At 44.9% G+C, this 26,213-nt stretch overlaps 1 protein-coding gene across 4 annotated transcripts; it reads left to right on the forward strand.

The window, feature by feature from the left end:
- Positions 1-6,901: 6,901 nt before the first annotated feature.
- On the forward strand, positions 6,902-15,658 carry GPR161 (G protein-coupled receptor 161). 4 transcript variants are annotated; one of them, XM_067466611.1, is made up of 6 exons: positions 6,902-6,957; positions 9,095-9,506; positions 11,346-12,070; positions 13,208-13,312; positions 14,163-14,282; positions 15,108-15,658. In XM_067466611.1, exons 2-6 carry the CDS (start codon positions 9,136-9,138, stop codon positions 15,353-15,355), a joined length of 1,569 nt encoding a protein of 522 aa, XP_067322712.1. In that variant the 5' UTR covers positions 6,902-6,957; positions 9,095-9,135; the 3' UTR covers positions 15,356-15,658. The 4 variants fall into 4 exon arrangements, with proteins under 4 accessions (XP_067322712.1, XP_067322714.1, XP_060626722.2 ...); XM_067466613.1 differs by having other exon boundaries at positions 6,902-6,931; XM_060770739.2 differs by lacking the exon at positions 6,902-6,957 and adding an exon at positions 7,080-7,173.
- Positions 15,659-26,213: the final 10,555 nt, after the last annotated feature.

Raw genomic sequence — 26,213 nt, forward strand, 5'->3', positions numbered from 1 at the left:
TTCCTGTCCCACCACCTGATGAGCGGAAACATGCTTACGCTTCCCTATAGGCACTTCCGGTACTCTTTTGCAGGGGCCTCTCTTAAGTTCTCCAATGTGGGTCTCTGGCAGGTATAGGCAAACCTGGGCCCTCCAGGTGTTTTGGACTTCAACTCCCACCATTCCTAACAGCCTCAGGCCCTTTCCTTTTCCTTTTAAGCGGCTGAGGGGGAAAAGGAAGGGGCCTGAGGCTGTTAGGAATGGTGAGAGTTGAAGTCCAAAACACCTGGAGGGCCCAGGTTTGCCTAAACCTCCTGTATTGGCACGATATTCATTTTAAAATATAGTAAAAGTGAATAAAGACAAATCAATATAACAACTTTACTGAATTATAAAATTAATTTTACTTATTATGAAACATGGATTGCAATTTTTATTTTTATTGGTGGGACAGCTTTACAACAACTAAATTTACTGTATTATGAAACATGGATTGTAATTTTTATGTAGAGTATTATTGGTGGGATTTAGCCTGTTTAGCCTGAAGAAGACAAGGCTGAGAGGAGATATGATAGGCATGTATATTTCCTGACTGTGAGAGCCGTTCAGGAGTGGAACTCTCTGCCCCGGAGTGTGGTGGAGGCTCCTTCTTTGGAGGTTTTTAAACAGAAGCTAGATGGCCATCTGTCAGGGGTGCTGTGAATGCAATATTCCTGCTTCTTGGCAGGGGGTTGGACTGGATGGCCCATGAAGTCTCTTCCAACTCTATGATTCTATGATTTTCTGCTTTGATATTCTGGGATATAGGGCTGTGTGGAAGGGCCCTTAGATTGGGTTGCTGTAAGTTTTTTGGGCTGTATGGCCATGTCCAGAGGAGATTCCACCTGAACATGAGGAAGAACTTCCTGACTTTGAGAACCGTTCAGCAGTGGAACTCTCTGCCCCGGAGTGTGGTGGAGGCTCCTTCTTTGGAGGCTTTTAAACAGAGGCTGGGTGGCCATCTGTCAGGGGTGATTTGAATGCAATATTCCTGCTTCTTCACAGGGGGTTGGACTGGATGGCCCATGAAGTCTCTTCCAACTCTTTGATTCTATGAGTCCCAGAAGCATTCTCTCCTGACATTTCGCCTGCATCTATGGCAAGCATCCTCAGAGGTTGTGACCTATGATGTAGAATGCTCCTTTCATTTCATAGTTTGCAGTTTTAAGAGACTTCTCCGTTACAGAAAAAGAAACACTATTGCTCATGAGTAACAAATAGCACACAAAACCATAACACTTTATCTGATACAGATGTGTAACTTTTTGTCCACTTTGTATTGCCAATTATATTAATTCTGTTATGATTGTATATACATAACAGTATGAGTGTACCTATATTTGCATTCCAATTAAAAGTTCATGACTTACATAGTAGGCCCTCCACTTTCATGGGAATTGAGGCCACAGGACCACTGCGGACATCTAAAAACCGCAAATTAAAGAAATTGTACTTTTTGCCAGAGAGAACACCTCTCTAGGAATGTATTGCCGAAGGCTTTCATGGACGGAATCACTGGGTTGTTGTAGGTTTTTCGGGCTATATGACCATGTTCTAGAGGCATTCTCTCCTGACGTTTCACCTGCATCTGTGGCAAACATCCTCAGACCTCACTACCTCTGAGGATGCTTGCCATAGATGCAGGCAAAATGTCAGGAGAGAATGCCTCTAGAACATGCCCATATAGCCCGAAAAAACCTACAACAACCCAAAACCTCTCTAGGAATTTCTTGGTCCTCCAATGTGACACTGGCGAACTTCTAAAAGAATAACATTGGAGGCCCTAAAGTCCCTCATCACAAGAGCATGGATCCACTTTAAATCCAGTTTCAGCCTCCTGCAGAATTTTGGAGTTTCTAGTTTAGTGAGCCCTGGGACCTCTTTGACTGAGTAGTTTAAAGGTCCCTCCCAAAACTACAAGCCCCAGAATTCTGCAGGAGGCAGAAACCGAATTTAAAGTGGATCTATGCTGGAGTGTGATGAAGTCCCTGGTTCCCAATGTGAGGCATGTCCCATACAAGGGGGCAATTTGATTTTAAGGGTGACAATTCAGGAATGAGTTATTAACAGTTATTTGCATTTATTATGGTTCTAGGGGCTTTATATACAGTATATAAACATATATTGTGACATTTGCAATTTTAAAATTAAAATGAGAATGTACACAGTGGTCAGCTGTTGACAATGGAGAGGGGGAAAGCCCACTAGAGAGGAGAGTGAAGAGCATACACTGAACTAAAGAGGTCATAAGCTCAGAAAAGGGAGACAACTTTCATTCCAAAAATCCCACTCTTCTTCTTTTAACATTGCAAGCAATACAAAAAGTATTTTGTATAATAATTAAAATGATCAAAGTATTACAGAAAAAGCTTCCATTAAATTATTTTATATTTATGCATTTCAGTTTCTATTATAGGTTCTGAAGCTTTATTTGCTTTTTTCATGTTGTTATTATTTTTTATTATTTAAATTATTTCTCTTTGATTACTTCCTCAGTACTTCAACTGTCCTTTTGCTCTTTTATTTTTTTCTTTCTTTCATGGATGTGATGTCCTTTGGAAGTTTGTTTAATGGCCTTTTAGACTTCCTCCGCATAAACAAGAATTCACTTTTTTTTAAAAAAAAATAAGAATTATATGCCACCGGGGGTTGCAGGTGGGGAGGAATCAGGATTTTAGAGATGCTTACATGGGGCATGGCCAAAAAAAGTTTGGGAACCACTGCCCTAGAGAATCCTAGAGAGACCATATCAACCCACAAATGAATCCACAATGTTAAACCTGCAAATGCAAAAGGCTGAATATAAGTAGTGTTAGATTATTTGGTTGATGAACCATTTGTGCTCTTCAGTCTATTTCTGAAGAGAGGGTGGAGAGAAAGAAAGTGGGAAAGAAACCAGCTGTTGTTCTTCCTACATAACTCTGTGGTTAGTGTCTGCTAGAGGCTGACCACAGACTACAGCAAAATATCTAGCGGTTTCTAGGGAGATCATTTTAATCAAATCCATGAAGAATTCAACCTGCAAAAGTCAAACCCACAAATTGGTGGGTGGGGGAGAAGCTTTACTCCTACTGAGAAAGACAAAAAAAAATCAATATAGTTAGACTCAGACCCCTTTCTGGATCTCTGGGCCTCGGTAATTTACATCATCACCACAACATCAGATTTAGCTGGTTTCAAGAGTCTATTCCATTATTATCAGTGCATTATCTAACCAACTGTGTTGTGGATAACTAGGTCTGCTGATAAAATGATCTGTGCCCGGCTAGTGCAAGCTAAACCAAATGTGCCAGGACAGAGAAATACTCACCAGGTTGAAGACAAAACACAGAGGTTTATCCAGTTCAGCCAAAAGGGATGCAAATACAAGCAGATGCTTCAAAGTGTAGAAGCGTAAAACATACAGAGAATGCAAGAGATCTTATAAGGTTTGACAACTATTCAAAATTCCCACTCCTTTCCCTGATTGGCTGAGAGAGGGGCTGGTCTGGATCTGAGACCTGAATGGCTGAAGGTGCTGCTGATGCTGCCTTCAGGTTGTGATTCCCTATCATGGGGAGATGACAGCTTGGAGTTGGTCAGCCGAAGAACCAAACAGCTGGTGGGGTGTCCCCTGGTAGGAGACGTCATTTGTGAAGACAATGTTTAAATAAATGATACTAAGCTCTTGATTGGCTCAATAGTCCAGTTCTGTGTTTGACAAAGATAGGGGTTTCTGCAGTCAAAGACATGAGATTCCCAAAACAAAGGTGATGATCTTGGGCATTCACAGTTTGGGCTGTCAGTCAATAGGTTTAACAAATGTAATAATCATCATCATCATCTTTATTTATACCCCGCCACCATCTCCCCAAAGGGGACGCGGGGCGGCTAACATCAGGCCAAGCTCAAAAATAATACAGCAAAGTTGGACACAAAACTACAGAAAAAGTTACATCAAAACAAAATAAATAAAGTAACAAATTAAAATAAACAGTGCAAAATAACATAATAAAATCAAATAGAAAGGGTGGGCCAAATGCACGAGATAAAATGTTAAAACGTTAAAACCCTGGGTGAGATAGGAATAAAAAGTATATTTGTGAGGGAGGAGTCCAAGAAAGGGGAGCAGTGAGGTTTGGCTTTATTAAGGACAGGGGGAAAGTGCATCATGAGGACAATTATAGATGGAAACAAACAGAATGGGTTGAATGTACACACTCTAAGCATCTCTTTCCATGGTCAGCAATCTCTCAGCCTCAAGTGAACCATTTAATCAGACAAATACCTCTTGGCTTATCTGGGCTGACATGGGAAACTATCTCTGTATACATGAACAATTGATTCTGATGATTGCCTGTCTGCAAAACAGCCAGAGGGATTTGCCCAACCTTCCAGTGTTTGGGAAGTGGCTCTTTGGAGTTATATAGAGGTGATTTTTCTCTGGCTACATCTTGCTACATTTTATATGGAAAAGTATACATTTTATATAAAAGAAATAGATATTGTATACAGAAAGATACAATTTACACAGATAGTCAGGGGAAAAGTGACTGGCTTGACTCTGAAGGAGTTGGGGGTGTTGATGGCCGACAGGGAGCTCTGGCGTGGGCCGGTCCATGAGGTCATTAAGAGTCAGAAGTGACTGAACGAATAAACAACAACAGCAAAGTCAGGAAAAAATAGGCATAATTTATTAAAGGGTTGGAACTATAAAGTCTTTGTGGGGGTGAAGCTGCTGTTGGTCCATTTCCGATCTCCACCGCTTCGCACCAGCAAAGTTCAAAGAAGTTAAGAAATTTCATAAACTTGATAAACTATTAATCTTTTGGGAGGAGGGGCATTGTGACTCGACAACTGTACCCTTCTTTCTGAAGTTCTTCCCAGATACAATCTTTGTTCTGCCTTTCTAATACATCATGTAATCTAAACAGAGAGTGAAATGTTGTTTAAAGTTAGCTATATAGATCATGTTACTTGGGATTAAGGAGAGGAAAGGATCACATGTTCAAATTAGTTATTTCTTAAAAGTTTATAGAGGAAACCAAGCAAGATGATAAACAAATTCTATTGTTAGCACCCAGTAGAATAGACTTTTGAGCCAATAATAATTTGGTTTTAAATGCCATGCTTCAATGGGTTAGTTCTAAGTTATGGTAACAAAAGGAGGTATTCCAAAATGTGTGGCTTTTAACTGTTCTTTCCTTGCCAGTGATCTGACCATCTTTACATACACAATAATAATCCAGATTTCCTTTACCAATCCAATGGCAGCATATTCAAACACTGAGCGAAAGTGTTATGGTCTGGGTTTTGGGGTAGAAGACATGTTTATCATACTTGTCAACATTTCATAGATAAAAATAGTGATTTCTTTCCCTGCAGCTAGCACTGTGTGACTACACATATACCTCCTTTTTCCTTCAGGCTTCTTTCCATCTGCTCTACATTAAACCAATCGTAAACAAAAAGGAAACCTGTGGAATGTTTATTCTTACAGTCTGATTGTAATGACTGTAGAAAAATTGCAGCTCCAATATGTTCAGTAACATTTACTACTGTGAGAGGCCAATGGGATAGAATAAGGGAGAGCACTGTAATTCTTTTACCTGTTGATGTGCACTTCTTGTGGACTGAAGTAAAGTTGCATCAGTGGTCCCCACCTGTCATACATTGCACTCTCTTTCCTCCTGAAGACAAAGAATGGAGAGCTAATGTAAGGATTAAATCAGTTTTATAACCTGAGGCTAATGCTGGCCACACAGCATTATAACAAATAGTTGTAATGTCTTATGACCATGTTTTTCAGCTGCTTTGAGTAATATAACACACACACACACATACAGTATATATATATATAGGCCCCTTGGTGGCGCAGCGGGTTAAACCACTGAGTTGCTGAACTTGCTAACTGAAAGGCTGGGGGTTTGAATCCAGAGAGTGAGGGGAGCTCCCACTGTTAGGCCCAGCTTCTGTCAACCTAGCAATTTGAAAATATGCAAAATATGATTAGATCAGTAGGTACCACTTCTGCTGAAAGGTAACTGTGCTCCATGCAGTCATGCTGGGCACATGACCTTGGAGGTGTTTATGGAGAACATTTCATCACAGACTGCCCTTCGACCAAAGAGACCTGGCAAAAAGTGGCCATCGTCTTTGACTGGCCGGACTTGGTGCTCCAACCTGAGGAAACAGTGGTCTCTGTAATGGAGCTGGAAACCAGGATTCGGGGGCCACGTCGACACCAAGGAAGGAAGAGGAAGAGAGGACCCAGCAGGGGGACACTCAGGAGGCCTTTTGGGATGTTTCTTGGACAATGACAAAATTGATCAACTTGTACGTTCTCCTGGCCCTGGTTTTCCAGAGATGTCAAGAACCTCTAGTGTAAATTGGGTAGCAGAGAAAATAGGAATGAAGCCGGATGCCCCCTAACTGATGGAAAAAGTTCTGGCCCTGGCTGGCAGAGACCACATCTGGGATGACCTGAAGGGTTGTAGGTTTTATATAGATAGATATAATTGATAGGTAGGGAGCCACTGGTGTAGATTAGCCCTCAGCCATCTTATGTGGAATTCCAGGTAAGGGATGCTGGGCATATAATGTGGGGGGGGGGGGGGTGTTCTCATTCTGGCACCACCCAGATGGCAGGAAACTCTGCCAGTGGGGATGGAAACTGAAGTGTGTTCCTCATGCCACTGGACTCGCGGGCTGCCGCTGAATCCCAAGCGCTGCCTCCTGCCCTCCCATGGCCATTCCTTCGGCCGAGAAAGAGCTGGCCTTGGAGAAGAACAGCAAAAATGAAGGAGGGCCAGAAAGGGAGATGAGGTGTAAAAGGGCCAGGAATGCCGGGGGAGGAAATGCTGCCTAAGTCGGCTGCTTTGGAATTGGCGGCCGACTTTTCCCAGCAAGGCGAAGAAGACGAGCCTCCCGCCAAGTGAGCGGGTGGAGGAGCCTTGCAAGGCAAGGGAGGAAGGAGGAAAGGCATCGGGATCCTCTTCTCGGCCCGCCGAAGAGGCCCAAAGTTGAGGGGGAGAAGGAGGGAGAGGAGAACAAAGGAGCGGAGGAGGGGAAGAGGGGGAAGGGGCGGCGCTGGGGGAGCTCCGTGGGCGGCGGCGCTGGTGGGGGGTCCCGGGAAGAGAGCCCGCTCCCGCAGCAAGGCAGCCCCCGGGACACACGGTGAGTGGCCTCGCACGGCGCCCAAGGGGGAGGCTGGGCACCGAGGAGGAAGGAAGGGGTTCGCCCGGAATGGAGCGCCATGCCCCACCTCTGGAGGGGAGACTCGCGGGAAGAGAGGGCCTCCCGTTTCGGGAGGGAAGGAGAAGGGGCTGCCTGTGTCCGACCCCGAAGAAGAGGAGGAAGAAGGAGAAGAAAAGGGGGAAGGAAGAGAAGGAGAGAAAGAGAAGGGAGGGAGAGAAGAGAGAAAGAAAGAAAGAGAAGCGGGGAAGATAGAAAGGGAAGGGAGAGAAAAACAGAGAAGAAAGGGAGAGCGAGAGGAAGAAGGGGGAGAGAGAGATTGAGAGAGAGAGAGAGAAGGGAGGAAGATAAAGAGAAAGGGAAGGGAGTGAAGGAGAGAAAGACAGAGAAGGAAGGAAGAGAGAAGGAAGGGAGAGAAAGAAAGATTGGAAGATAGAGAGAAAGGGAAGGGAGAGAAGGGAGAGAGAGAAAGGAAGGAAGGAAGATAGAGAGAAAGGGAGAAAGAAAGAGAAGAGAGAAAGAAGGGAGAGAAAGAAGGAAAGAGAGGAGGATAGGAAGGGAGGGAGAGAAGGAGAGAAAGGGAATGGAGAGCAAGAGAGAAAGACAGAAGGGAGGAAATGAGAGAGAAGGATTGGAAAGAGAGGAAGAGAGAAAGGGAAGGGAGAAAGAAAGAGAGGAAGAGAGAAAAAGAGGGAGAGAAAGGGGAGATGGAGAGAACTACAGAGAAGGGAGGAAGAGAGGGAGAAGGAAGAAAGAGAAAGAAATAGAAAAGAAGAGGAAGATAGAGAGAAAGGGAGGCAGAGAAAGGGAATGGAGAAAGAAAGAAAAGGGACAAAGATTGAGAAAAAGAGAGAAAAGGAAGAGAGAGAAAGAATGAAAAGAGGAAGTGAGGAAAAAGGAAAAGTTAGGGGAGAGAGGAAGGAGGAAGAAGGAAAAAGGAGGAGAAGGAAGCAGAAGGGAGAGGAAAGGAAGATGAGGCCCTTGAAATAAAGGCCAGCTTTTCTCAGGGCGCATCTACATTGTAGAACAGGCATGGGCAAACTTGGGTCCTCCGGGTGTTTTGGACTTCAATTCCCACAGTTCCTAACAGCCTCAGGCCCTTTCCTTTTCCCCCTCAGCCACTTAACCCAAGTTTGCCCATCCTTGTTGTAGAATGAGTGCAGTTTGAAACCACTTGTCTCTGTGCCATGGAATCAGGCTTCCAGTCTTCCAGACATTACAAATAGTGAGTCAACCGTCCCTGTGATATCCAGCAACAGGGAAAAGAACAGCTGAAGGAGTTCTAGGCTGCATCCACCAAATTATAGTGTCCAGATCAAGAGAAAGGACACTTTATTTGGCTTGTGTCCAGTTCTGAGCACCAAAGTTTAAGTTTGAAACTTGTGCGAGGTCCATAGGAGATGCAACTAAGATTACAAGGGGCATGGAAACCAAGGGTCATTTCACACCATACAGTTGTAATGCTGGGATTCCACTTTAACAACTACTGTTCCATCCTGTGGAATCCCAAGTTTTGCAGTTTCGGGAGAAGCTTTTAGAGTTTTCAGTGGGATTGTGCTCATGTCTCTTCAAGCTGCAAATCTCAGAGTCCCAGAGGAAGGCAAAAAAAAAAAAATAGAATCATAGCAGGGTAGTATGAAAAGAGTCCTATGAGCGATGGGCATATTTAACTGGCAATGAAGTGATGTGTGTGGGGGGAGGGGGGAGTATGTGGATGGATTGCTGATCGCACATATCATGTATCAATGAAGCATTGATCTAGAATACACCAAAGAGCCCTTCCCCACTGGCTGCACTTGATGATATGTAATGATTTTAAACCAATTAAAGATAGAATGTAAAATTATATCATTTAGAAAAGCACAGTATTCGAATGATACCTGTGTTTTTCTTCTTTTTCCAGGTGCCCAGCATGTCCTGGCTGTCCATCTTCCGTACGCTCTGATGATGAGCATCAACTCCTCTCTCAGCCACAAGAACGCCTCAGGGAACCTTACACTTCCAGAGAATGGAGTAGGCAGAATTACAGAGTCAATTGCAATTATTGTCATTGCCATCTTCATCTGTTTAGGAAACCTGGTCATTGTCCTGACCCTCTACAAAAGGTCATACCTCCTCACACTCAGCAACAAGTTTGTGTTCAGCCTGACTCTATCCAACTTCCTCCTTTCGGTACTTGTGCTTCCTTTCGTTGTGACCAGTTCCATTAAGCGAGAATGGATCTTTGGCGTCGTTTGGTGCAATTTTTCAGCCTTGCTGTATATGCTGATCAGCTCTGCCAGTATGCTCACGCTCGGACTCATTGCTATCGACCGGTACGCAATGTTTTTCAATAGAAGCCACGTGTCAGTGAGCAACAATGAAGTCTCTGTCTTATCCACCCATTCTGAGAGATAATGTGATTCAAAAAACCCAGTATAACCATGTCCTTAAACTAAATATTATGAGGACCTGTTTCCTTTTTCATGCCTATGTGCAGGTAGCAAAGCATGATTGAACTGATATGTCTTCTGTTAGGTCTCAGAAGCTGCTGTAAAAAAAATAGGAAGTCTAATCATTGGCCTGATGCAGCAGGCTATTCATATGTTATAAGTACAGGTTAAGTCTCCCGTATCTGACACACTTGGAACCAGAAGTATTTCAGATTATTCAGATTTTGAAATATTTGTATTGTAATGTATTTAAAAACACAAACAAAGTTAACAATTTGGCATTATGCTAAATGCCTTTTGACCAAGAGCTGGCCACTTGGAGTGCCTCTAGTGTCGTTGTGGGAAGGTCATCCATTGTGCATGTTGCAGGGCTCAGACTGCATTGTAGTAGGTGGTCTGTGGTTTGCTTTTCTCCACACTCACATGTCACGGACTCCACTTTGTAGCCCCATTTCTTAAGTGTGGTTCTGCATCTTGTGGTGCCAGAGCGCAGTCTGTTCAGCACCTTCCAAGTTGCATGGTCTTCTGTGTGCCCAGGGAAGAGACTCTAATTTGATATAAGCCATGGATTGAGGTTCTGTGTTTTAGCCTGCCACTTTTGGACTCTTGCTTGCTGAGGTTTTCCTGTGAGTATCTCTGTTGATCTTAGAAAGCTATTTCTTCATTTAAGGCAATGGCTTGCTGGCTGATATCCAAACAGGGGATGGGCCAGAGATGTCACTGTCTTGGTCCTTTCATTATTGGCTGCTACTTCCCAGCGGATATCAGGTGGTGCTAAACAGTATAATTCCTCCAGTGGTGTGGGGAGTAGACATCCTTTAATAATGCAGCATGTCTCATTAAGAGCCATATCCACTGTTTTAACGTGGTGAGATGTGTTCCACACTGGGCATGCTTATTCAGCAGCAGAGTAGCAAAGCGCAAAGGCAGATGTCTTCACTGTATCTGGTTGTGATTCCCAGGTTGTGCCAGTCAGCTTTCACATGATATTATTTCCAGTGTCCACTTTTTGCTTGTTAGTCAAGCAGTGCTTCTTGTAAGTCAGAGCATGGTCCAAGGTAACTCCTAGGTATTTTGGTGTGCTGCAGTGCTCCAGCGGGATTCCTTCCTAGGTAATCCTCAGAACTTGAGATGCTTGCCTGTTCTTAAGGTGAAAAAACACATGTCTTTGTTTTAGATGGATTAGGAATCAGCTGGTTTCTCCTGTAATAGGCAGTAAGAGCACCTAAAGCTTTGGAGAGCTTGCAGCATTTTGTACATGAAGCAAAGTTTGTGTACACTGAGCCATCAGACAGCAAAAGGTTCACAGTCTCAACCACCCATACGGACAATTTTGGAGTATTTTGGATTTTGAAACTCTAATAAAGGAATGCTCATATTCCTCATCCAATTTTAACACATGTAATTCAAAGAAATCAGTTCTTTGTGCTATGCAGTATGGAACTGCCTCACAATAAAATATCCATTATTTTGAACACCTCTGTAGTGTCACCAACAACTAGCCTTTGTGTGCGACATTGTACAATGCTTAAGATACTTACTTCATATGATTTCTCTGTAGAAGTCCTTCTGTCCCGTCCCCCCGTCCCCGTCCCTCCCCCCCAATTTCTGAGTAAGCAGTGATTTCAAACAAAGCATGAACTAGGTTGCAATTGATCCTATTATTATTTGTTTCTTGTATATTTCTTAGTTTGACTGCAGTCCTCCTTTTCTATGTTTCAGGTACTACGCTGTCCTATACCCAATGGTTTACCCAATGAAGATTACGGGTAACAGAGCAGTGGTGGCTATTGTGTACGTGTGGCTCCATTCTCTCATTGGGTGCCTTCCTCCCCTCTTTGGTTGGTCTTCCCTAGAGTTCGACCAGTTCAAATGGATGTGTGTGGCTGCATGGCATAAACAGGCAGGTTACACTGCTTTTTGGCAGATCTGGTGTGCATTGCTGCCCTTCATGATCATGATGATATGCTATGGATTCATCTTCCGGGTGGCTCGGATTAAAGCTCGGAAGATTCATTGTGGCAGTGTGGTCATTGCAGAGGAAGATACTCAAAGGAATGGGAGAAAGAACTCCAGTACTTCAACGTCCTCCTCGGGAAGCCGAAGGAATGCTTTCCAAGGGGTGGTTTATTCTGCCAACCAATGCAAAGCTTTGATAACCATCTTGGTTGTGATTGGTGCTTTCGTCATCACATGGGGGCCTTACATGGTGGTTATTACCACTGAGGCACTTTGGGGGAAAAACAGCATTTCCCCAACTTTGGAGACATTGGCAACATGGTTATCTTTCACAAGTGCCATTTGCCACCCTTTGATTTATGGACTATGGAATAAAACGGTACGCAAGGAGTTGCTAGGAATGTGTTTCGGAGACCGATACTACCGAGAATCATTTGTGCAGCGACAAAGGACATCCAGATTATTTAGTATTTCAAATAGGATTACAGGTAATCAAATGTGCCCTTTTTATTCTTTCAATGCTGTAGTCAAGGTAAATAAGTATCCAAATATTGGTTGCTCATGTTTAATGGGAAACATTCACATTTCATTATGCAGCTCAAAGAGAAAGTATGGTTTAAGAGCATAAAAAGAGTCATGTGAATCAAACCAAGGGTTAATGATTTCAGCATTTCATTACCACAATGACCAACAATATTTCAGTTGGGTTGCTGTCAATTTTCCAGGCTGTATGGGTATGTTTCAGAAGCATTCTCTCCTGACGTTTCGCTCACATCTATGGCAGGCATCCTCAGATGTTGTGAGGTCTGTTGGAAACTAGGCAAGTGGGGTTTATATATTTGTGGAATGTCCAGGGTGGGAGAAAGAACTCTTGTCTGCTTGAGGCAAGTGTGAATGTTGCAGTTGGCCATCTTGATTAGTATTTAAAGGGCCTTGCAGCTTCAAAGCCTGGTTGATTGCTGCCTGGGGGAGTCCTTTGTTGGAAGGTGTTTGCTGGCCCCGATTGTTTCATGTCAGTATTTTAACTCATTCCCAGTGCAGGTATAACAAGCTAAGTGATTGACTGGATCAAATGATGGGCTACCTTTGAAGAGTCTTCAGAAACTTCAACTGGCCCAAAGTGCTTTGGTGAAATTGTTAATAAAGCTGGCTACAGGGAGTGCAAAACCTCTCTGTTGCAACAGCTCCATTGGCTGCCAGTTTGCTTCCAGACACTATTCAAAGTGCTGGGTTGTAGCCTCTAAAGTCCTATATGACACAGGTCCAGGTTTTTTGACAGATCACATCTCCTGGTATGGACCTGCCCGGCCCCCTCCCTGCTGTCCTTCCAATGGCAGGCTAAAGACTTTTTATTCAGGTTTGAAAGGAACACGCCAGGAGAGGAAGATGCTGTAGGATATGAGATTATTTTAACAGTTTTAAAGTGTTTTGAGTTATTTTAATTGACTTGTATGATTAATTCTATTTTAATATTTGCATGTTGTGGATTTTAAATTGCTTCGTTTTTTTAATATTGTGAGTTACTTTGTGTCTTAATCAAGAGATAAAAATGGGATATAAATGATGATGATGTCATATATCCAGTCACTTCTTTAGTGTTTGTTCATTCTGAAATTCTTTTGCAGATTTAGGACTGTCTCCACACCTCACAGCTCTTATGGCAGGTGAAAGGACTTTAGGACATAGCAGTAGCACAGGAGATACAGGATTCAGCTACTCTCAGGATTCAGGTAATAATAATAATAATAATAATAATAATAATAATAATAATAATACACTTTATTTATATTCTGCCCTTCTTTTGATTCAAGGGGGGCTGAGTTTCATGGGGGGGCTGAGTCTGAGTGCAGGAGGGTCTACTCTAGCAAACCTTTTGTATTGTTACCCCAATCGTCCGTCCGTCCGTCCGTCCCCCCCCCCCCCCCCCAGGCCTACATGCCTGGTTCTGTGTCATTTTGGGGAAGTCGTTGTCAAAAAAATGTACCAAATTATTTTTTTCCCATGAGGTTGAAGTAACAATGGTAGGCTTCAGGGCCCAGCAGCTGCATGAAGTCCACAGGCCACATTTTGACCACTCCATATTAGAACATTCACATTGAACATGTGCAAGAAATGTGATGTGCCTGCTAAAATATCGAATACAGCCTTAGGCCACATTAACAGCAGCATCGTATCACGATTCTTCCAGTCTCAATGCTCAGTTTTTTGGGGGGAAATTGAAAGGCCAAGTTGAAGAGAAACAAGTAGAAGAGTAAAGCATGCCTCCCAATCCTCTCTGTTGCAGGTTCCTCTTGCTCATGTATTAGCACTACAAGAAAAATACAAACTTGAGAACTTCAAGGTATTCATAGTGTATTTCTAGCTCTTAGAATACTGTCAGTTCCTTTAAAATCCTTAAACCAATCTAGCCAAACTTGTAACATCAGATGACAGAGCTCAATTTCCTTCATCCCCAACAAGGACAGAAATGCCTACCTAGGAACTTACGGTGTGAAACATCTGGGGGACATTATGTTAGGAAGGCTGTCTTAAACTGAGATATTGTGGCATGCAACTAATCCATGATGCCCTTATTTTCAGGAACAGATGTCATGCTACTTGAAGACTATAGTTCTGATGGAATGCATCACCCACATTGTGTGTATCCTCATCGACGGAGGAGTTCAGTGACATTTGAAGATGAAGTGGAACATATTAAAGGTACACTGCGGTTGGATGTTTTAACTTGGAGCTGCATTGGTGGTGTAGAGGATTACTTGCAAAAAGAATTCCTCCATAATAATAATATACATTTTTTCTGATTTTAAAATATGTAATGTATATTAATATATTATACATCTATATAAATTAAAATGTAATGTTCATTTGTGGGATTGACATAATGCAAAAAACACTGGACGAACTGACATCAAATTTGGACACAATACACCTATTAGGTCAACAAGTGGCCATCACTCATAAAAATACTGAAAAACACAGCAGAAGAGACTTAAAACGCAAAAAATACATTAAAACACATGTGCAAAACCAGATACACACACATACATGCAAACACACATACAATATATACACATATACACAAATATATACACAAACATATATACACACACAAAAACACATATATACAGACTGGGTCACAGCAACGCGTGGTAGGGGACGGCTAGTAATATATAATACTACAGTATTATACAAATGATACCTTGTAGCCTTTTTGAGACTATGATCCCTTTTACACTGCCATATAAAATCTAGATTATCTGCTTTGAACTGGATTATATGGCAGTGTAGACTCATATAATCCACTTCAAATCAGATGTGGATTATCTACTTTGATAATCTGGGTTATATGGCAGTGTAGAAGGGGCCTGAGAGCAAGAGCAGTTTCTCTTAATTAGTCTCAAAGATGCTATGAGATCCCTTTGGATATTGATCCAGACTTTAATGGCTATGTCTTTGAATTCTTCGCAAATATTAGACAATATGCAAAGGTAAAAAGCTCTCTCTCTCTCTTTTCTTTTGTTTTAGACACAACAAAGAATTCTGTCCTTCATGTAAAAGCAGAAGTTCATAAGTCTCTGGACAGTTATGCATCCAGCTTGGCCAAAGCTATTGAAACTGACGTGAGGATCGCTTTGTTTGGCGGAGATGTTTTAGCTGGTTCTTTGTTCCCAGTACGAACTATGGGAAACAGCAGCACCTGCGCACGGCGCGGTGGCCGGACCCATGCTGGCCAAAGATTACAGCTGCAGAGCATTGAGGAAGGAAACACTTAAAATGCCTCAGTGGGGACCAGACAAAACCACTAAGGACGATACAGGGCTGTTTCTCTTGTGGAAGAAAACAACCCATGGAGTTTTAGTCAAGGACATGGAAAGATACCTGAAGACTTGGCTTAACAGTATTAGTATATGTGTGTGTGTTTATATAAATATATCCAGTCACCCCGCCCACCAGGATAGTCACAATGTGCCTGAATGACTGCTCAGCCAAGGAACACATTCATAACAAAAGGGATATGGGGAGCAAAAAAGGAGTCCGCTCACAACTTGAACAATAAACTGCTATTTGCTTTCCTCTTTCTTGTGACGTAGAGTTCTTTGCAGGACCTTTTTCTTGGTTTTTCTCCTCTGAAATCCTTTAACTTTAAAGACAGCTCTACCTCCCCGTTTCTGTTTCAATAAATGATCCATTTGTTTAGCACATGTTTGGAGAACAGTACAATGAAACATAACCTAATACCTCAAATGAGGCCTATCAGATCAAATATTTAGCAAGGGCTAAGACATACAAATTGCCACTGGCTTTTAGTGTCATATTGCCATGCTGTGTTTTTCTTGTGATTCTTCACCCCCCCCCCCCCAAAAAAAAAAGGCTGTGTGTGGATGATAACATGCTGAGCACATTCTCATCTTTCAGCCCTTCTACATAATAATAATGTATTGTCGAAGGCTTTCATGGCCGGAATCACTGGGTTGTTGTAGGTTTTTCCGGGCTATATGGCCATGTTCCGGAGGCAATTTTTCTCTTGACGTTTCGCCTGCATCTATGGCAAGCATCCTCAGAGGTAGTGACCTCACTACCTCTGAGGATGCTTGCCATAGATGCAGGCGAAACGTCAGGAGAAAAATTGCCTCCAGAACATGGCCATATAGCCCGGAAAAACCTACAAGAATCCAATAATAATAATAATAATAATAATACTTTATTTGTACCCCGCTACCATCTCCCCAAGGGACTTGGTGCAACTTACATGAGGCCGAGCCCGAATACAACAATACAAGCAATAATAACAACAATACAAGCAAATCAAATAAAAAAAAACATGGACAATAAGATATGCAACATTAACAATAAGACAACACACAATTAAAACTGTGGGAAGGCCAAATGTAAAATTAAAATTTAAAATAATGCTGGAGCATGGGCGAAAAGGTGGTAGTGGCGTTTGTGGAAAACATACAAGCAAACCTAAAATGTAAAGTGCTTTGGAGGACAAAGTGCTATGGGATCATTATTCCAAGCCATGCTTTGTCAACAGGCACTAACTTGACCAAAGGGTTTCCAAGGTGTTGTAACTTGAGGTGGTGGGAAATGTTTGTAACTCTCTCCCTGTTGCAGGGCTCACTGAGAGCGGGCCGATCGAGTAACCTTCTTGTGGTCCTGCTGCAACTGCTTGTGTCAATGAGTCCCTAGAGCAGTGGTTCCCAACCTTTTTTTTTTTTTTTTACCATGGACCACTTTGACAAGGAACTGAAGTGGATGATCTTTTTCCTAGGCTGCAAATCGGCGGGCGCAGGAACAACAAGACAGGCAGTCAGGTTCTTTCAAGAAAGCAGTTTACTTAGAAGTCAAGCAGCTGCCTGGGTCGCCTCCTACGCAACATGGCGCCTGGTGGAAACGACACAGGCCTCAAGCCATGTGGCCTTTTTATACAGTCAAAGGGGTTCGGTTTAGGACCGCCCATTGGTTCAAAGTTGTGGTGCAGTTTAATAAACATCCAATCATCCCCTGCCACCCAAACATCCAATCACCACCCGCCACCCTTGCCAAGCCCCTCCCTAATCCCATACTGCCCCCTATCCCATGAGTACTGGTAACTTCCCCAACTTCCATTTTGTAGTTCCACCTTATTCCCCCATTTATTTTATTTTTTTTTGTGTTCCCAAAACCCGTCCGACCTCGAAAGTCCAATTGTCTAGGGAAATTGGAAAAGCTCCCAGCAGACCATCCTATTAGACCAGTGGTCATTATCCTCCAAACAAAACATCAAATAACCGTCTTAACAATTCTACAAATGTGAAAATGACATTATCATTTGAGTAAAACAATATAAACATTTTATGGATCCCTCCAAGTCTTACTGGGTTGAAACATAGCAACTTTTTCCACCGTTGGGGTCTGAATCATATACTTGGTACACATTTGCATGACTATGGGAGAACAACATAGTACAATGAAAAATACAAACAAGCCTAGCATAAAAATCATCAATATTTCTTTTATCCATGTTCCTGAGGGCAACCAATTGGTTAACCACGAGAAGGGGGACCATCCCAGATCTTCTTTTACATTGTCATTTATTAAGTTGTGTAACGTTTCAAGATCATCCTTAATGGTAGAGTTCAGGTTATGGAACCTAACTATGCACTGGGGCCCCACCATCTTACAGAAACCTCCTTTTGCAGCCAGCAAATAGTCTAGAGCTACCTTTTGCTGCATAATCATCTGGCTTAACTCTTCAACTTCAGTCTGTAAGGCCCTTACAATCTCCCCAGTGGCGTTCACACTCTTCTCCAATCTACAGGTGAGGCCTAAAATACTCCTCCTATTTTCCTGAGAGATGATCCCTGGATAGGACCCGAGCGTCAGAGTCCCAGTGAGTGATCCTCCAATCACCCTTGCCCCCTCTGAGTAGGACAAACCTTGTCCTATTATAACCTCGTCCGAGCACCCTGCCCCTAGGGGCCCTGTTTGGTAAGTTGTCCTCCTTTTCCGTGCTCGGGGTCCGGTGGATATCTTTCCTGTGAGGTGTAGAACCCGGACTGGGAAAGTCAGGTATCCAATGCCGGCACACTGATATTTCCCAGGATGGTATTTAGTAGCCCATTTATCAAAGAAAAACCATAAGTTGGGATCTCTTATCCACCATACATTTATAGGGTCCGGAAAGATTCTTACTTGGGAAGTGTATTGAAAATTTGGATATATCTCTTTCCATTCGGACTCATTTAGAAAATCCGAGAGATTATTAGTGTCATTAAGGTATGAGTAATTGTATGTACCATGGAGAAAGAAACGATCTCTACAGGCACTATAGTTCCCCATTTCATCAAAAATCCTTTGTATCCCCCTGGCAAACCTTGGTTGTTTTTCTTTTGTGCCAAAACAGAAACACAACCCTCTGGTGGCTTTTCGGAATCTAATCAGTGTACTCCTATCGTTTCCCGCCCTATTGGAAATATTAGTAAATAGCCCTGGGGGCTGATTATTGTTTATTCGGTATAAGTCGTCCAAGACTGGTTGGGGTTCATTAAACACATCAGGGAGAAAGGCAAAATCCCCTACCCTCCGGGGGTGCTCATAAATCAGTGTCACATTTTTCCCATGTACCTTGAACATTTCGCTGGCATGGAGAGTAAACCAATTCCCAAGGGTCGGTGCAAACATGCTAAACAACACTATAAACCCAAACACCGTTCTCCGTCCCACCGGCCCTCTAGTCTCCCTCCTTCCCATGAGGACATTTTTCCACCAACTCCAGGAGAATGCTTTCGGTGGGCCACGCTGGGACATACTTGACCAACGGCGTTCTGTTGTTCCCGAAGGGGTCAGCTTCATGGCCTTGTTGTCCCCTTAGGGTGTTGCCGGACAATCCTGAGTCTTAATCCACTCGGATTGGTTCCTCCTACCCTCCACGTAGGTGGGGCTTGCTTTATGCGGGTATAATGAATCCAGGGTTTAATCTCCCTAACTTTTACTGCGGTTGGGGTTGACAATATCACCATATATGGCCCTCTCCACTTTGGCCCCAAAGGGTCAATCTTCCATTCCTTTACTAAAATCTCGTCACCTGGTGAAAAACAATGCAGAGGTGTGGTAGGATAAGGAGGATGGAGATCTGCAACATATTGAGCTAACTTTTCCAATTGCTTTCCCAAAGCTCGTAACTGTCCCTCCGTTTGCTCTTCTCCTACTACATGGGCCTCTGCCCCTTGCATTAAAATGTTTCTCAAATTGAGTGGAGGTCTCCCATACAGCCTTTCATAAGGAGACAGTCCTGTCCTCCGGTGCGGAGTACACCTGACTGTTAGCAATGCCATTGGCAGGGCGACTGGCCATTGTAGCCCAGTCTCTTGGCAAATTTTGGAAATTGCTGACTTTAAAGTCCTATTCATCCTTTCAACCTTAGCTGATGATTGAGGTCTATACGCGCAATGCAATTTCCACTTTGTTCCTAACAGGACGGCCAATCCCTGTATGGTTTTATGGACAAAAGCTGGGCCATTATCTGAGCCAATCTGCAGGGGTATTCCAAATCGAGGAATAATGTCTCTTAGGAGGGCCCTGGACACCTCGACAGCCTTTTCAGTTCGGGTGGGGTAGGCCTCTACCCACCCGGTATAAGTATCTACAAACACCAGCAGGTATCAGAGCCCCCGATGAGAGGACATCTCCGTAAAGTCAACAACCAGTGCCTCGAAAGGGGTTCCCCCAGTATGCTGGATCCCAGGAGGTTGCAGGGGTCCTTCTCTTGGATTGTTTTTGGCACATGTCCAACATCTCATGGCGGCTGCCCTGGACAGACTGTGTAGCCCATTGATGTATAGCTGTCTCTCGAGGAGTTTCGCTAGGGCACCTTTTCCTAAGTGTGTAGTATGATGTGCCTGTTGAACTATGTGCCATGCCATGTTTTTAGGAACATAGACACGGTGGTCTGGCATCACGATCACTGAATCTTCCCATTGTCCTCCTTCTGTGAGAGCCCACTCCTCCTCCTCCTTTGTGTATTGAAATCTTTCTAAAGGGGAAGTATCGGTTCTACATACTGCCACCCTTCCTTGTACAGTACCCTGCCGAGCGGCTTCCTTTGCGGCCAAATCCGCCTGGCGATTTCCTCTTGTGACCGCATCTTCCCCTCTTTGGTGGCCCTTACAGTGCATCACCGCTACCCGATCCGGATCCCAGACCGCCTCCAGGAGAGCTACAATCTCACCCGCAAACTTTACACCCTTTCCAGCCGACGTTAGGAGTCCCCGCTCCTTGTACAATGCCCCGTGGGCATGCAGCGTGGTGAATGCATACTTGGAATCGGTGTAGACATTGACCCGCTTTCCTTTCGCCAACTGTAGAGCTCGGGTCAAGGCCACAAGCTCCGCCTTTTGAGCTGAGGTCCCCGGAGGTAGAGGCTCTGCTTCCAGGACCTCCCCTCCCTCCTGGACAACAGCGTATCCCGCTCGCCTCTCACCACTCTCAATGAAGCTGCTACCATCAGTGTATAGGGTCAAGTCTACTTTAGACAACGGCACATCCTTTAAGTCTGGCCGGCTGGAATATACCTGTTCCATCACTTGAGTGCACTGGTGAGTTGTTTCATCCCCTGGGACAGGTAACAGGGTGGCCGGGTTTAGGGAGGCACAGGTTTCAAGGGTCACCATTGGATTATTACACAGGACCCCCTCATACTTAGTCAATCTCTCGTTCGTGAGCCATCGAGGTCCCTTTGTATCTAGTAATGCCTTAACATGGTGTGGTACCCTTACGGTCAGCGGCTGTCCTACGGTCAGTTTACTAGCTTCCTTGATCAAGTCGACGGTTGCCGCCACTGCCCTTAGGCAAGGGGGCAACCCTTGGGCCACTGTATCTAACTGCTTAGACAAATATGCTACCGGCCGCTGCCAAGATCCTAATTTCTGTGTAAGGACACCCATAGCCACTCCATCCTTTTCAGAGACGAATAGGACAAAGGGTTTTTCCACATCTGGCAGTCCGAGGGCCGGCGAAGTCATCAAAGCCTCCTTCAGTCTCTCGAACGCCTCCTGGCACCCCGGGGTCCATTTGAATGCGTCTTCTCTTCCCCCTCTCGTAGCCTGATATAGAGGTTTGGCAATTGCGGCATACCCAGGGATCCACTGACGACAGTACCCTGTAGATCCCAAAAATTCTCGCACCTGTCGCTTAGTGGTGGGGGTGGGAATGGCACATATCACTTCCTTCCTTTCTGTTCCTAACGTGCGATGTCCATCTGCTATCTCGAACCCCAAATATTTTACTCTTGTCTGGCAGAGTTGAGCTTTCCTCTTCGAAACCTTATAGCCCTTTTCCTCTAAGGCTTCCAACATCCTCAAAGTATAGTGCCGACAACCCTCCTTACTGCGACAGGCGATCAGAAGGTCATCTACGTACTGGAGCCACACCCCCTCTGTGGCCGGAATTTCAAAGTCCTCCAAATCCTTGGCCAATGCCTGCCCAAAAATCGTCGGACTGTTCTGAAAGCCCTGCGGCAAACGAGCCCAGGTAAATTGGGCCCTCTGACCTGCCTGCTGCGAGTCCCATTGAAAGGCGAAAATTGGTTGTGACACTGGAGCCAACCGGATGCAAAAAAACGCATCTTTTAAATCCAATACTGAAAAGTAGACAGTCCATGGTGGGATCAAACTTATCATAATATATGGGTTTGGTACTACTGGTGTCAATAGGACTGTAGCTTGATTAACTGCCCTTAGATCTTGAACTGGGCGGTATTCCCCCGGCACCCCGGGTTTTTTAATTGGAAGAAGAGGAGTGTTCCACGGAGAACTGCAAGGTACTATAATCTTATGTTGAATCAAGCGATCTAAGTGCTTTTGTATTCCTAATGATGCTTCCCTACTCACAGGGTATTGGGGTTTTCTAACGGGTCCCATTCCTCTCCTAACTTCCACCACCACGGGGGGTACATTCTTTGCCAGCCCAGGTGGATTGTCCTCGACCCAGACCGCTGGGGTCCTATCCCATGGCCACTCTTGTATACTGGAGCTGCCTCCGGGGTTCCCCTCCTTTGCAATCATCAGTCTCCATTCCTCTTCCATTGGCAGAGTCAATTCCATCTGGCCCCCTTCTAAAAACTGAATCTGCGCTTGGAGCTTACTCAAAATGTCCCTTCCCAATAGGGACACTGGGCAATCTGGGTGGTACAATAGTCTATGCTTTACTTCATGACCTGCTAGGTTACAGGTCCTTTCCTGCAGAAACGGACACCTCTGCATCTTTCCAGAAAGACCCACCACTCGAGTGGTGTAATCTGTGGGGGGGCTCACCATTTGGTTTACCACTGTCCGTTCTGCCCCAGTATCTACAAGAAAGTCCAATTGCTGGTTCCCGATTTTAACCTTGACCATCGGCTCCCCGGGATCCAGCAGTACAAGAGCCTGGCCGCTTCATTCCTCCTCCTCTTCCTCCATGTCCACCCACTGATTCTCTTCTGAGACTATGGCGGCTGCTATCTCCTTCCTGGGGAATGGGACGTAGCTTCCGCGTCCCCTTCCTCGACCATTCCCTCTACCTCTTCCTTGACCCCCCATATCCTTCTGGACTGGTCCCTCTACCTCCTGTCCCCTGCATTGTCCCTTCCAGTGCCCATATTTCTTACATCTGGCACACTGGTTCCAGTCCAACCGTACTCTGCCTCTCCCACGCCCCCGCCCCCTGGGCGCCTCAGGCTTCTCCATCATATTAACCAAAACCTTGTACCCTTCTTTCCTGTCCTTCTTTCTTTTCTCCTCCTCGACTTGATCTCTGGCCATATAGACTTGGTCCGCTATGGCCAGGAGTTCAGTCATAGATTTACCTATGAACCCTGGCTGTTTCTGTATCTTCCTTCTAATGTCATCCGCTGCCTGAGTAATGAATGACTGTTGTATCGCACGTTTCCCATTATCATCGTCCAGATTGTATGGACTGTATTTTCTATATGCTTCTTCTAACCTTTCAAGAAATGCTGTGGGCGATTCAGACTTCTCCTGGCGTATCCCCTGGATTTTTAAAATGTTGGCTGGTCTCAGGGGCCCTCGCCTTACGGCCTTCACCAAAATCCCCTGGAAAACACTCAACCTCTGGCGATGTGCTACCTCCTGGTAGTTCCACTGCGGGTCTACCTCTTGGGGAAACTGCTGACGTCCCCATTCGGCCACGTCAGTAGCGGCCGGCCTCCCCTCTACCTCTTGGGCAATTAGGCTTGCCTGATTTAAAATCTGCCTCCTTTCTTCGTTAGTGAAGAGGACCTGCAAAAGTTGTTTGCAGTCCTTCCAAGTGGGATTATGGGTGGACATTATTGTCTCTAAGAGATTTGCCATTGCCATCGGCTGTTCTGAGTAAGGAGGTGTGGAATTCTTCCAATTCAGGAGATCACTGCTAGTAAATGGGACCACCTGAAAGAGGGATTGGACTGCGTCATTTTGTCCTAAGGCATAGACTTCCCTTATCGGGAATTCTCCCAATAAGTCCCCAATAGGCATATCTGCGCCTATTCCTTTTTTCAAAGCCTCCCTTGCTCGTGTAAGAGCCGGGCTTGCATCACTAGGCAGTCTCCGATTCACATACTTCTGCAATTCTTTAGAGAGGTCCCCATGAGGCCCAGATGGAGTAGGCCTCAAGGGAGTGCTATCATAAGGTGGCAAAGGCGGCGGACCCATATTTGGCGGAGCAAGGGGATCAAATTCTGCAACTACTGACTGTCCTGGGGACAAGTTGTAGGCCGCCGGAGGGGCCGTAGGTGGAGGTGGAGGACCTGGAAGTCCCGCCGGGATCCTCCTTCGAACCGCCTGGGGCCATTCTTCTTCTGTATCTGCCTCCAAGATCTTGGCTGGTTTTTGGCCTCCCTTTTTGCGTATAGCCATACACCTAAGCTTCTTACACTGCTGCACCCAGTCTGGATTCTGAGTCACTACAGTATCCCACGCATCTATGTAGATGAGCTGATCCGGATGATGTTCAGCACAATAGGCCTCAACCTGCCTAATCTTCTTTATGTCCCAAGTTCCTTCTTCTGGCCACCCAAATGGAAAAGTCGGCCACTCATTAGTGCATAAATTCCTCAACCTATAGTCCTTAAAATCCTCTGGATCGGCCTGACTTGAAGCCGCCACAAATTTGTCAAAATTCCTCAACATGCATCCTAATGGGGTGTCCTTTTTTGAACCTCCCCCACCCATGGTTCCTACGCGGACCTTCCACCTTGGCCTGAGCACCCGGACACTCAACGGCATACGTCAGGAACCGCAAGGTTTTCAGTCCTTCCTCCCTTTTCCCTCCCTCAGGGAAACTTAGTGATCACCCTTCCTTTTCCCCCGGTACCGGCCCTATGTGTGTGTTCCCTAGTGTCTAACTTGACCACTATACTTGCCAGATTTCGGAAGACATCGGAACAACCTCTGCCCCTGGACTTTCCACCTGGATCCTCCCTGGACTGGTTTCTTGCGAACTTTTCGACTGCGATTGTCCTGGTTCGGGCCCGGCCCAAAGAGGGAAGCACCGCAACCGGTTATGCGGCGGTCGGGGGCCCCCTTCTTCTCGGCTCACGGTGGTTGCTTCCAGTCCCGGTCCCGGACCAGCAATCGGCCTGCCAACAGGGCCTGCCTTGTTGTTATCGGCCCTTCAAAGTAATCACGTCGGGGTCACCAAAAATGAAGTGGATGATCTTTTTCCTAGGCTGCAAATCGGCGGGCGCAGGAACAACAAGACAGGCAGTCAGGTTCTTTCAAGAAAGCAGTTTACTTAGAAGTCAAGCAGCTGCCTGGGTCGCCTCCTACGCAACATGGCGCCTGGTGGAAACGACACAGGCCTCAAGCCATGTGGCCTTTTTATACAGTCAAAGGGGTTCGGTTTAGGACCGCCCATTGGTTCAAAGTTGTGGTGCAGTTTAATAAACATCCAATCATCCCCTGCCACCCAAACATCCAATCACCACCCGCCACCCTTGCCAAGCCCCTCCCTAATCCCATACTGCCCCCTATCCCATGAGTACTGGTAACTTCCCCAACTTCCATTTTGTAGTTCCACCTTAGAAACACTCTCCAACATTAGTACCAAAAGGGTATGGATCAGTTGATGGTCAACTTTAGATTCGGTTTGGTTATTTGGGGTGCTGATTCATAAAATTGCACTGGATAGACCACATCAGCTCTAGCTTCTGATACAGAACATATGCCATCCAGCAGTCGCTATCTGTTCTCCCACAGAAAACCATATTTAATAATCTAGAGCTGATGTGGTAGTAGTAATCTTTCGTGGGTAGTCACTAGTCAGCCTCTCCTCTCCTGACATCCCCATTGCCTCGGAACTATAAGACGGTTTCGTGAGACCAGTTGCTCTTGTTGCCACACAGTTTTGAGGCAACAGTGTAGTAATGGTGAGACCACAGACCATATTTTTATTCCTGTGGACCAATGGTGGTCCACAGACCATAGGTTGGGAATCCCTGACCTAGACATTCCTTTGGCTGGGGTGCTGCCAAAGGAATGTTTTATGCGCATTGAATTTTTGCTACTGTAAACCCCTTTGAGTCGCCCAAGGGCCGAGAAAAGCGGTATACAAAGAGTAAATAAATAGATAATAAGTGAGGGAACACTGTATATGCTTTGAACTAGTAAACACATATAATCCAGTTCAAAGCCGCTAATGTGAATTATCTGCCTTGATATTCTGGGTTATATGGCAGTGTAGAAGGGCCCACCATGTCTATTAATATGGCTTCCTTGAAGGAAAGTGTGTGACTTAATGGAAGTTCTGAAAATGAACTTTTTCTAGACTCTGAAATACATATATTCTCGTTATTATTGGATGGATAAAAGGTTCCACCATATGCGTGGCTTTGCTTGGCCAAAAGAGCCAACCCGTCATCCCTCAACTTGTCCAAACTTGCCCTGCGCGCCAAGGAAGCGCCCACTGCAATATGAATGTATTGGCCGCCCTTCCGACCAATCGCGTTTCCTTCCTTCGCTTCCGAGTGCTTTCACGCTCCTTGATTGGTCAGAAGCACGTTCAGAAACCCGCCCACCCTCCTTCTATTTCTTTGGGGGAAGATGCTATATAGGGCTGCTTTGCCTGTTTTCTGAACCGTCGTTGTGATTGGCTCCGCGAGCGTAGGAAGCGTTG

This window comes from Anolis sagrei, chromosome 3 (assembly GCF_037176765.1).
Source record: "Anolis sagrei isolate rAnoSag1 chromosome 3, rAnoSag1.mat, whole genome shotgun sequence".
NCBI classification, from domain to species: Eukaryota; Metazoa; Chordata; class Lepidosauria; order Squamata; family Dactyloidae; genus Anolis; species Anolis sagrei.